Source organism: Melanotaenia boesemani, chromosome 16 (genome assembly GCF_017639745.1).
Source record: "Melanotaenia boesemani isolate fMelBoe1 chromosome 16, fMelBoe1.pri, whole genome shotgun sequence".
NCBI lineage: Eukaryota > Metazoa > Chordata > Actinopteri > Atheriniformes > Melanotaeniidae > Melanotaenia > Melanotaenia boesemani.
This window is the reverse complement of record NC_055697.1, coordinates 5403390-5416930: the sequence shown is the minus strand read 5'-3', so window position 1 is coordinate 5416930 and position 13541 is coordinate 5403390. Positions and strand designations below refer to the sequence as shown.

General features: G+C 39.3%; 1 protein-coding gene across 26 annotated transcripts in view; it reads left to right on the top strand.

The window, feature by feature from the left end:
* Positions 1–13541, top strand: part of LOC121655458 (regulating synaptic membrane exocytosis protein 1-like) — a 126746-nt gene that overhangs the window by 100652 nt on the left and 12553 nt on the right. For 10 of the 26 annotated variants that reach the window (XM_042010115.1, XM_042010114.1, XM_042010112.1 and 7 more), the window contains 6 exons: positions 739–804; positions 5690–5799; positions 7059–7177; positions 8413–8573; positions 8656–8864; positions 11739–11771. In XM_042010115.1, coding sequence (XP_041866049.1) covers positions 739–804; positions 5690–5799; positions 7059–7177; positions 8413–8573; positions 8656–8864; positions 11739–11771 — 698 coding nt within the window. The remainder of the gene's footprint in view (positions 1–738; positions 805–5689; positions 5800–7058; positions 7178–8412; positions 8574–8655; positions 8865–11738; positions 11772–13541) is intronic. The other 16 variants (XM_042010125.1, XM_042010120.1, XM_042010127.1 and 13 more) reach the window with 6 other exon arrangements.

The window sequence follows — 13541 nt, the reverse complement described above, 5'->3', positions numbered from 1 at the left end:
TTCGTGGGTCGTGTTTTTCAGTTTGTAGTTTGGTGAGAAGCAGCATCAGTCTTTGGCTGTGATTGTTGTTGCTGTAGTTTTGTTCTGTTGACTTTCTATCCTTCCTTCATGATGTTTAGTGCCAGGTTTGTGCTGCTTTCAGTAGTTTATACTGGCTAAGGTGTGAAATCCTCCCCTGCTACCTTTGCTTTTTGCAGTTCTCTTTTTATTATGGGAATCTGCAGCTTCTGTGTTCTCGCCTTTTTCCTCTGTCATTGAGAAGTGTCGCCTTTTCAAGGTTTTGTGTTGAAAAATGACGTTAAATTCATGATAACCATAATTCATATCATGGGTGTGACTGTGCTTTTGTGTGTGTGTCTGTATGGTGTGAACATCATTCTTATTGTCTTCATGTCCATGAATGGAGAGTATGGATGCTACTTCCCTTTCAAGAGACTTTCATTCAACTCAGTACAAAGAAGAGGTATACACACACACTTCTTCACATAGGCACAGTTACAGATGAAGCATGAGTGTGTGACAACCCTTATTCCTATCACCATCATACCATCAATCACAGCATGCCTCTTTTTCCAGATCATAAACTTGTAAGGCCAATGACAGCCCCTCACGGTGTCAGCCTCTTCTAAATCTAAATGATTTATCCTCCATTGTGCTCTTCTCCATCCTCCTATCCGTTCATTCCGTCCTTTCATTCTGTTTTTTACTGTTTCTTTTTGCTCATCCACCATTCTCCAGGCAGCCTCAGACCCTGGAACCCCCTGAATGTCAGACTTATGGCAGGAAGCTGTCTGACAGTGGCAGGTAAGACATGTACTGTACTTCTCAGCACATGTCAAACATGCTTATTGAGAGGCAGAGCTTGAAGGTTCAGTTACCACTTCTTGAGGTTTTTAGTTGGCCTATGGGTTTTTTTGGAGACTGTGAGTGAGTATTCAGGTTAGTTTAAACATAATATGACCATTGGTGTTGCTGAATTTGATAATATAAAATTTCTGAGATTAGCAAGTATTTCAGAGTAGTTTAAAAAGTTAATCTATGTAGTGGCATAGATACTTATATGGCTCCCCAATATCTCCAACTCTCTGGTACTTCAGAAATGTTTCTACATGGCCAAGCAGATCATATCATGGAAAAACTTGGATGCTTATAACTCCATGTGTGGATGGGTGAAAGCAGTTAGGATTAAGACCCTTCTTGACAAATCATGCAATGTTTATACTCATATTAGTACACATTTAGGTGATTTTTATAACATTGTTGCCATGCGTGTTGTGGTATAAACAAACTACAGCAGGGCTGTTGGATTCTATCATGAGCTAGATTCTTCATAGCAGCTCAGTCTATCTAGTCTTTATATCCTGGCGAATGAAGCAAAAACATGAGCTAAAGTTAAAATTTGCTCATTGTTATCGGCTTCTTACTTAGCAACTTCAGCTGTAAAACAAAAAAGCAGCTATCGCTTTTGGCTCCCAATGAGCTTCATTTTACCTACAACTTAGCAGAAGCTAATAGAGAAGAACCCCAACCAACACACTATGTTACTTCCCGACCGATAAAACTTCCATTCCTGACTCGTTTGATGGCACAGTGATATTTATTATGCACATTTCTGGAGCCGTTGCTGCCCTGCAACATCCCAAAGCTAAGAAACTGCACTTCACAGCTTATTCTTCCAGGATGACGTGTGACGTTGCAGCTGAGTTTCGCTTTATGCACACCTTCACACATTAGAAAGCGGATATAGACACACCAGCTATTTTGAATGCACACAGTGGCCGATTCAGCAAAGAAACACAAGAAGATATTATCCAAGAAGGAATATAAAAGAAAGAGAAAAAAGGGACAGAGCAAAAGACCAGTCTCTAGATAAGACTGTCTTTTACTGACTGGAGAGAGCTCACAGTACATGTAGGATGCAAGATGGATGCTGAATTATCTGTCAGTAGGAGGGGCATCACTAAGAAAAGCTGCCAAATTTCTGTAGTGCATCTTTAATTGATTTACTAACCGTTAACAAACGTATCACTGCAGACTGTAACCCCTCATTTCCACCGGGTGCGTGTGCACCGTGATTTTGTTCCGACCTCCGAGGCGCGTCAGTTCACACAGGGAGCATGTCAGGTGCAGAGTGTCTACAGTCCACGAAGCTGGATCCGCAAGATCACAAAATCACAAGAAATTTGGAGAATCTAGTAATAAACGTCTTGTCGTCCATGATGAAAAAAAACAAACAAAAAAAAAAAAAAAAACAAAAAAAAAAAACACTGAGACACCCTGACCGATTAGTAAAATGTTTACATGTTTCGCAAATCTTCACGGGGGCCTTTATTTTGAAAAATACCATAAGATCTTTAAACTGCTCCCATGTCTGACTTCCTGTCCGCCCCATCTGAACTGCTGAGTTAGGTACGTTCTGGGTGCGTGCCCTGTCAAAAATAGACGCGCTGTGTAAGTTTAGTGGAGAGGTGCTTCAAGAGGACACTTCTGACCCCTTCCATCGGGTGCGTGTTAGCCATGTTACGGCTGTGCCGCGGCTTCCACTGCTATTCGCAGCCATTTTAGTCAATGGTTTAGTTTCCACCGGGTGCTCTGCAGTGTGTATCAGAAGCATTTCAGAAGCGCCTTGTCACGGCTCTCCTCTAAATTTACACACCAAGTCTATTTTTGACAGAGCACACACCCAGAATGTGTCAAATTCTGCAGTTTAGATAGGAGCAGGACAGGAAATCAGACATGGGAGCGGTTTAAAAGCTTCATGTATTTTTCAAAATAAAAGCCCCTGTCCAGATGTGTGCTGCTGAACCATGAAAACATTACGTGTTTATCCGGTCAGCGGGTCTCAGATTATTATTATTTTTTTTTCATCATGGACGATGAGACATTTGTCCTGAAAGTGGAGAATCACAAGATTCTCCACTTCTCTTTTCATTTTGTGATCTTGCAGATCCTGCTAAGTGGACTGCACTTGTGGGTGCTCCACACCTGACACGCTCCCGGTGTAGACTGCCGCACCACCAAGGTCGGAACAACACCGTGGTGCAGCCGTAATATGGCGCACGCACCCGGTGGAAATGAGGGGTGACACGTGCCGGGTGGCGCTTTGACTTTGCACCTTTGGGTACCAAAGGAAGGTTTACAAGCCATATTTTCTCAGTGGCTTTTTGGCGAGCTGTTGACTTGCGCTCCCTTTCTGACTTCATAAGGAACCCAGAATTAACCTCAGTCATTTTCACAATTTGAATGTAAGTCAGTTCTTAGTGATCAAGAACACTTTCTCTGAACACACTCTAGTCTACAATGAGCTACAGTGACCACTATTTCATGTATAGCCTGATTTATACTCCCTTTAGGTACGTAAACATTGTCAAACATCACTGCCATCACTGCATCATCACTAGTTGTTAAGTAATACATACACTAGAGGATAATGCAGAGTTCATGAATTCTGATGTCAGTTTCCGAAAATAGCAAACATGGCTTTATTTGAATGTCTTTGCCACTATGTTGACCTCTTAAATGCCAATTTGTTTTTGTGGAGTTGCTGTCATTGATATCTATTGATTAGTGACTATGCAATGAATCATCTTTACAAAGATTATGTCAGTAGGTTTTCATGTGGTCATTTTAACAGTAAAGCAAATAAAGTCTAAATAAAGTAAGAAATTGAAAAAAAAGTGAAAAACATTAAGGTCAAGCTTGGACTAGATGATGAGTGTCATTCTCTGGAGTTGGATGTTTATCCCCCACCTCCCCTCTGAACCCCTGGTGTGGTACACATTATAACATTATAACATTCTAGCTGCGTTCTGAAGTGTTAGCTTTAGCTGTAGCAGTAATGACCAGCGGTGTGGTTTCCCATCAGCCATGTCAGAAGGATAAATGGCAGCCGTAGCCGTTCCAGCTGCATCACATGGTGACTGTAATGGTGTACCCCACACATTAAAAACTAATGTCAATGGTATCTTTAACAGTGTGTTAACAATTGGGAAGAAAAGCATGTTACTTTTTTTTTTTTTTTTTTTTAATTATTTTTTAAACAAAATAAAATAATTTTAATCAACTCTGCCTTTATAAATAGAAATGTGTTTTAGAGGTGGAAATGCTGGCTGGATCATATTTTTCAGACAGAAAGTTTTACACACCAGGCAGTGTGAATGTTATTCACTTATTGGATTCTAACTTTCCAAATGCTAATGTTAGCGTGTTCACAGTGATGGTGTTAAAGTTCTTAAGAAAAATAGGGAGAAAAAAAACAAACAAAAAAAAGACAGATAGTCTGATATATATGTTATGTGGAAGTACAATAAATAGATCCCAGAATATTTTGTTATCACTGAGTAATAAGCCAAATTTCCCTTCATTGGATCATAAGAATAAAAACGAGGCCAAAGCCTTCTGTGTGCCAGATATGCAAGCTTAGTGTTTAGCTAACATTATTTGCACCTACTGCTTATTTATTTCTGTTTTGCCTTTTTTTCCCCCTCAACTCGATTTCTGATCCTGCATGCTGCTGCTTACACACTATGCTGTGGGGTTTGTATGGCACGTGTGATTGTACACATTTGTGTGTGTCTATGCATCAGAATGGAGCCCACCACCAGCTTAAGGGGCTTCAGAGGAAAGAAAATTTTACAACTGCCCCTCGGTAAGGGGATTAAACCCCAACTACAACCCCTCTAACACAGTGACTCATATTCTTTCACCACCTGTGGAGGGAAACGAGGCATCTGTTCATACTTGTCAGTCTGTGTTTGTGTCTCATCACAGCATTGGGTGTTGCAGTTCTGTGTTTGTGTAATTATCCTATATGTGTTTTGTGGTGGTTGTTGTTGTTTATAAGTGTCTCTTTTGCAAAATGGGAGGTCTCTTGTCTAAAAAGATGACTGATCAGAAAAGAAATGGATAAGGATGGGACTGATTAGCATTATCGTCTGAAAAATGACCAAAGTGATTTTGTATTTCTTTAGTTTCTTGAGTTTTTTTTTTTTTTTTGTGAGACTTGATAAGAATGAGTGAACGCCTGCAGACATGGTTGGTTTTTTGCTTGAAGAAGATCTAAATTAGATTTTGCTGCTCGGTTTGGTGACAGATCTCTCACCACTAACCCCCAAATGAGCTTCACCTCACTTCACTGCAGTTGTTATGGCATCATGGATTAAGTTATGTTAAGTCTTTTGGCTTTGATGTTCCTCATCATACCAAAAGTCAAGACGTGAAATTCCAGCAGGTTTATCTTGACCATTTCTTTGTGTCTAACAAATGCACTCAGATTTCGGCTGTCATGATATCTGTGTATTGAAATTAAGTATCATTTTAACTGAATGAAATATAGATATTGTGTTAATGCACATATCTGATAATAATTGATCTCAGCTGATAAAATACTAAAAAGGAGACAAAGATGATTTTTTCCAACAATTATTGATGTTGCAGTTATGTTATCATGAATACTGTCTTCTGACAATATCAGATACCATGACAGCCCTAATTTAGATGGTATTGTGTGGACATGATAAACATAAGAAAATGCCACCCAGGCCAAGAATATCTCGAATTTTTATTTATTTATTTTTTTATCCTGACTCCCATCACTCTTGCTTTTATTCACTCCACTTCTCTTCCTCATGTTGATTCTTTCCTTGTCTGTGCTCTTTGTCTGCTTTGCTTTCATGTGTTTCTATGTTAGGGGCCATCTACAAGGTGGCACGTCACGCCACACCTCAGTGGCGTCCTCGTCAGCGCGCAGAGTAAGGCAGCTTCCACAACTTCCACCTCAGAGCAGCACCGTAGAACAAGGTATGAGGAGGAGGGTGATCGGTACATCATATAACCAGAGCTAATTTTGCTCATCATCCTGACTGGATCTACCACTCAGTCTGTGTGCTGAGTTTTACTGTGCTTTACTCAGGGGTTGCAGTGTATCCAAGAAAGTCAGCTGTGGCACAAATACCATGAATCCTGTATATTACCCAGTTTGTTTATAAAAGAGACCAAACATATCGGAGGAATAAATGCTCAATGTGTCAGAATTACTTGCGTGGATAATGATTGGCATGTAACAGTTTAAACAGATATAGTGTACACTCACTGGCCACTTTATTTGTACCAGGTTGGGCCCCTTTTTTCTTCAGAACTACTTCAATTCTTCATTGCATAGATTCAACAAGTTGTTGGAAACATTCCTCAGAGATTTTGCTCCATATTGACATGACAGCATCACACAGTTGCTGCAGATTTGTCGGCTGCATCCATGATGAGAATCTCCCGTTCCACCACATCCCAAAGTTGCTCTATTGGATTGAGATCTGGTGACTCTGGAGGCCGTTGGAGTCCAGTGAACTAATTTTCAAGAAAGCAGGTGGAGATGATTTGAGCTTTGTGACATGGTGCATTATCCTGTTGGAAGTAGCATCAGAAGATGCTACACTGTGACATGGTCAGCAACAATACTCAGGTAGGCTGTGGTGGTTAAACCATGCCATGTTGGTACTAAGGCACCCAAAGTGGACCAAAAATATCTTCCACACCATTTCACCACTAGCAGCCTAAAGGTTGATCCAAGGCAGGATGGATCTGTGCTTTCATGTTGTTTCCACCAAATTCTGACTCTACTGTCGGGATGTTGCTGCTGAAATGAAGGCTCATCAGACCAGGCAACGTTTTCCAATTTTCTGTTGTCCAGTTTTAGTGAAATGTTGTCTCAGTTTCCTGTTCTTAGCTGACAGGAGTGGCACCTGGTGTGTTGCCCATCTGCTTCAGGGCACCAGGAACCATGCCACGTTCAAAGTCACTTAAATACCCTCTCTTTCTCATTCTGATGCTTAGTTTGACCTTCACCATGTCATATTTACCATGTCTACTATGTCTACTATGTGATTGGCTGATGTGTTACCAAGCAGTTAATTCAGCTCATTAGGTGGCCAATGATTGTACATGACTTTCTGACTTTACAAGCCTTACAGAGTATAAATAACAGACTATCTTAGTTCATTGTACCAATCAGCTTCATTTATAGGGAATTCAACAGATGTTTTTTGTATGCTTTGCATGTGCAGCCCTGGTAGCAGAGGAGCGTGTTCGTGAGCTCAAGATAAGGGTTCATTCTAACCGGACATCAGCTGCCGGCACCTCCAGCCAACAGGATCTCGATCGAGCCCTCAAGAACAAGCGAGAGGTACATGCATGCCTCAGCCTTCATTCTCCTCAGTCTTCAGTTGGCCTGTCAGTTCACTTTAAAACAAACTCATCACGAGAGTGGTGGGGAAAACTAAAGTCTCCAGCCAGCAACCATAAGGCTGTAATACTGCTGAAGTGCATTGTATAGAGTTATGTTGAAGTAATAAATTATGTTAAAGTAATGGGGAAGACCACTCAGTGAAATTAATAGGTTCCAAATGGACAGACACTCTGGGATTCACCTAACACAGTGTACACACTCAATACACCACACTGGCTGGTTTTTCCATCTCTGTCAGTTTAAAAGCAGCAGTGTGACTTTCACACATTTACATGCATGACTTAAACAGTTTTTAAATCTTTTTTATGCTTTAACTCAGAAGTCACTCATAAGCAGACTGTGGTCTGGATCCGGATACGGATCCGGACCCAGACCCAGACCCAGAACCTGTCCCATATGGACTTGGACTTAAAACATTAAATCTGATGGGGTCCTTTTATTTTAGCTGGCGCAACTTTTGCAGTGTATCTATCTATCTATCTATCTATCTATCTATCTATCTATCTATCTATCTATCTATCTATCTATCTATCTATCTATCTATCTATCTATCTATCTATCTATCTATCTATCTGCCTGTCTGTCTGTCTGTCAGTCCATCCGTCTGTCTGCCTACCTATTTACCTGCCTATTGTATCCAATTTCCAAAAGCATGACAATTTACAACAAACTCAGTCTCACAGGTTGAGTTTATTGACAGCCTTGACAAACCCTAAAAAAATTCCAATGATCCCGGACAAGCCCCCAATTTATGTTATATCTGGGCTTTTTTTGGCTGCAGCACTAAAATGTATACTGAATGTAAGTTAGGAAAATTAAAAGGGTTATTAGACAATACATAATACAACATTAGAATTTTAAGTAAAACACTTGGCAAGCCTCACGCCTCTACTTTCACAGGTGCAGTGGTGTGTAGCACTGCTGCTTTTTATCTGTTATCTGTTAGCAGGTCACTTTCTTCATGGATGAAGCCACCAAGCTGTCCATCATTCCTTTCAAATTTTATGCAGCCTTATTCACTCTTCTTTTAATCTGTGTTTTGGTTCCTACTGACTTGAAGCATATATTTAGCTAAATCCTACTCTGTCTTTAATGCTGTCCATTTAATTTTTATTTAGAGTAGGTGGTGTTAAGTACTTACCTGTAATGTTTTTCTATGATTCTTCCTGCAGCTCTATAAGGACCAGAGAAGAAGTAGTGAAAATGTTTCCCATAAATCCTCAGACAGTGATGTCAGCGATGTGTCAGCCATTTCTCGAACCAGCAGTGCCTCTCGCATTAGTAGCACCAGCTACATGTCCATCCAGTCAGAGCGACCTCGTGGACGCTTCAGGTACAGATACACATATACTTACAATCTAACATGGCCTCTCTACAAACAATGAGCTATTAAATGTGTAAAATGTGATAATCAGCAGAGCTATGCGTCCGTCGGGCCGCCACATGATGAAGAGCACCAGTGTGAGCGGTGAGATTTATGGCATGGAGCATGCTGATGGCAGCCAATCAGATACGGCGCTCGGGAGCCTGGGGATCAAGAAGCGACGCTCGAGCCTGAGTCAACGTGTCGCCTCCATCCTGCCTTCGAAACGGAGTCAGAGTACCTCACAGCTCAGTCAGACAGGTCAGAGAACAGACTGAAGGACAGGCTGAAGAATAATCACACACTTACAGAGACGAGAAGAAACAAAAACTGGAAAATCAAACTGAAACTTAAAAAACTTTTGACTGACACCAAAACTCATAATGAACAACTGTTGAAAGATAATGTATCACAACATTAAGTTATGCTAATGTAACAAAGGAATATTACTGACAGAATAAGGTTTTTGAGTCTGCATGTTTGGCCAAGGTCACACCACAGGGTGGTTCCAGTTAGGGATGTCACGATGATAGCTTTTCTTGGTATGAAAAGTGTCAGGGATATCATCACATTACAGTTATCATGTTTGTAATGTGTTAATTAATTTCACATTTCACAACACTAAAAATGTATACATGTCATATGAACACTCTTTATAGGTTTATAAGTTGAAAAATAATATTGCAACAAAGTCCAACTAAATCCCCTTTGATCTGTGCAGAATAAATAAATCCTGCATATTAACTATGGATTTCTCTCAAAGAAAACAGATAGTAAAGGCTACAGACCTCTACCTGGACTTGGTAGGTTTATTTTTGGAAACTAAAGGGTTTTGAACATTTCTTTCTAACCTGAGTAGAGAATTTAAAAAAACTTAAAAAAGCATTTAGCTAACTTTGGCTTTCCAGCTGTCCTTTCAAAGAATAGCTGCTGTTCGATACAAATAATATTGGAACTGTGAAAATAAAAAGATAAAAAACAGACTATACATCTGAAATAAAATAGTTTTTTTCTACAGCCCCTTGCACACTGATAACTAAATATTAGGCATTGACCCCATGCCGAGATAGTCATGTTTGTTCAAGAACAGTGAGACTATCTATCAAAAAAATGTTTTTGAATTTCTTTTCAGTAAATGCTGCTTTACTTGTCACAGAGTGTGTCCCGCCAACTTGAGTCATACACACTTAGAAAATTGCAAACGACACAGTAACGTTTCATTTGGTGGGGTTACTTTAATTAAAACTTTCTTTTGAACCTGAGTTATTCAACCCACTTCTTATGCATTTGCCTTTACTTTAGCATATAAAACTAGTGGTTAACCCCACAGGTGGTGAAACATATTTTCTCCTTTCTCTGAACTTTTTATGACTGCTTTACAGGCTGGCGAGTGTTTGGAGATAATAACTTCTTCTGCCACTTTCCCACCATTTGTGCCACTGCATGGAAAGAAAACAAAACAAAAACATGAGCAGTAACACACGGATGTTGTGTAACTTTGTTTTCGTTCCTTCAGTCAGTTGAGCTGATCTTCTGAACGGGTTTAGACATTATCTATTATGGAACATGACAATATCAATGGGTCTTTATGATTAACTAATCTTGGCATATAATACTGTAATTAACTGTGAAATCACATAACAGTGACACTCTTGTACCAGTCCCTCTGCAAATGACTGTTTTATGAGTTCATCAAAAACATGCACCCCTTCCCCCTTGTGTAGACCCATTAAGTAACCACACGGTCAAGAAAACAAATGTCTAGTCTCGAAAAGTTTGATCTTTTCATATGGTAGCTGATAAACAAGTAAACATTTTAGCTTTTCTGTCTGAGGCCATTTATTTATGTTAAAGGGATGGGCTTTACACAATTACCTTATTACCAGTGTGGTAAAAGCAGTCCAATACTGACCACCCAATGGTTAAAATTCTGAACTACGCAGACAAAATTACAACAGGCTAAGCTGCTAAACTACACTGCTGTTACTGATATCATCAGCATGAGTGCAAGGCTGATAAAACAACAGGTTGTGTCAGATTTGGCTAATATGCTTGTAGGTATTTTCTTTGAGATCTTTCTTTTCAAGACAGACCTACGGGTGAACCTGAATCTGTTACCACTCTCATCACTTTCAAGAGTTTATTTAAAATGTTAAATCACATCAAATCACCTCAAACCCATTTGAAGTGTCAGACAAAAAAAACACTTTAATTCCAAGCCTGTGATATTTATTTGTATTTTTAATCCTTGGTGACACCACAGAAATGACCACAGTTCAGCTAAAAGCCATGAACCAAAATACAGAACTTCAACGAGTAGATAGGAGGGCAAATAAGTGATTCTTCCTCCTCTCTGTCTGCATAGATTGTTAGTTTTGTTTTCCTGACAGTTGCAGCAAACGATATGTGAAATTTTAAAACCAAAAATCTCTCCATTCAGCATTGTGTAAACAGACTAAAGCTTTGTTTACCAGATGGTTTTTAAAATAGTTGCATAGGCTGAATAATCTACCTTTGCTTTCAGAAAGGATTTTCTGCAAAGTTGTATGACAGTCTACAAAAAGATCCTAGTTTTTTTCTGTTTTCAGCAGTACTAAAGTATGCATCTGCATACCCAGGTTTGCCTCACATCATACGAGTGTGAAGCAGCTAGGGTGGAAGCTAGTGCAGTTAAGTAGCTTTGTAATGAGAACGTGCTGAACAGTTTTTACAAGCTGCATAAAGTTCTTATTGGTTACTACATATTAGAAAAAAACCTTCAAACGTAAGAATTTGGGAAAGTTTAATGATATCAGAAATAGATGAGACATGTTTGCTAAGTTACCTGTAGTAGGGCATGGGCCTAGGGTGGAAATTTGGAATAAAAACACTTAGCTTGTTTCTCTACACTGGGATTTAAATTATATTTACGTGTTAAATGCAGGCTGGATGTGATCCACTTCCCAAAACGAAGATGGTTTCGATGCGTTATATTAACATGCTTGTGGAGAACAACCTAGTCTTATTTGAATTATTTTAAAGGATTCATGCAATATTGTACATAATAATTAATACAAATGGTAAGTCATGAGGGCTATTTTTGTTAAATTGATTCAATTAATTGTTTATTGAATTTGTTGTTGTGTGTTATTTCAGAGGCAGCGGGTAAGGCGGTGGACAGACAGAAAGGTAAAGCAAAAGGCAGGAAGTCAGACACTGCAGGGAACACCACAGAAAATGAAAAAGAGAAAATTAATACCAGAGCTTACTGAGAGGATGCACAACAGACTCAGTATGGCTATCATAAAGAGAGCATGCCACTATATTGTGCACTAGCACGGGCATTTAGAAAAATTCCCTAAAAAGTTGGGACACTTGGTAAAATGTAAATATGAACAGAATGCAATGGTTTGCAAATCTCATAAACCCATTTTTTTTTTATTCCCATTACAACACAAAAATATCAGATGTTGAAACTGAGACAGTTAACCATGGTGTAGCATCCCCTCTTCTTTTAACAGCACCCAGACTCTTGTGAAGCCATGCTGTTGTGATGGATGCCTTATGTGATTCAGCACTGTCTTGCTGAAATCTGTAAGACCTTCCGTGAAAGAGACGTTGTCTGGATGGAAACAGATGTTGTTTTAAAACCTCCATGTACAATAAGTTGCATCAATCATAAAATGCTCATGAAGAGGCGAAAAAAAAGTCGTACTGGACTATAAGTCGCATTTATTTAGAAATTTATTTTTTAAAATCCAAGACCAAGAACAAACATTTAATCTGGAAAGGCATGTTATTCAACTACACAATAGCACACGCAGCAACAGGCTGAATAGATGTCTGGTATGTTAACGTAACATGAGGGTTTCCTCCAGGATTTTTTAAACTGTGAGGGAGAAGTAGTCTCCTCATTACACTTAATGAACAGGTGATTGAGGCGCTGAAAAAGTACAAAAATGTATCACATTTGGCATTTAAATTTCTTGAGTACAATTGCACACACTTATTATGGTCTGTATATGTGCTCAAATATAGATTTTATGTTCAAATGGATCATACATACAATATAATTTACATTTGTTGTCTTTAAGTCAATGTTTCTGTTCATTTTTTCAGTGTTACAGAGCAGCATATACCGTTGTTATCACAAGCCCAGAGCGCCCTCTCGCGGCTGAAAATGGTAATGCTTACTGCTTGGTTTATGTCAGTCGGTATGAATTAACATTTAAAAACATGTTAAATTATATATAGTAGTCGCACCTGACTATAAGTCGCAGGACCAACCAAACTATGAAAAAACAGTTTGACTTATACTCCGGAAAATAGGCTAGTTTTTAGCATTGACGGAGCTTCATAGATGTGGAAGCTGCTCACGCCATAGGCACTAATGCAACCCCATACCATCAGAGATGCAGGTTGTTCAATTGTCCACTGATAGCAAGCTGGATCCTCATCAGGACATGGTATCCATGCTTTCTGAAAAGAATTTCAAATTTTGATCCATCTGAACATGGAATCGTTCTGAATATTTTAAATGAGCTGGAAGAGAAGATGACAGTGTTACTGGACCATGTTCACATATGGCTTGTTTCCCCTGTATCATCTATGATGCAGACCTTTCATTCAAAATAATAAGCTGGTTGTTCTCTTTCCTCTATAGTTCAGAGGATGTGATGCTCATGAAGTATTTCAAATTTCTTTTTGTCTGACCATAGATCAGTTCCTTAGGTAATGGTCTTTTAGTCCAGAGAAGACGGCAGTGTTTCTGGATCATGTTCACAAATGGTTTCTTCTTTGCATGATGGAGCTTTAACTTACACTTGTGGATTTCAAGGTGAACTGTGTTCACAGACAGCGATTTCTGGATGTCTTTCTGAGTCCATGCAGTGATTTCCAGTAGAGAATCATGTCTGGTTTTAATGTAGTACTGCCTGCAGACTCGAAATTTACCAGCAG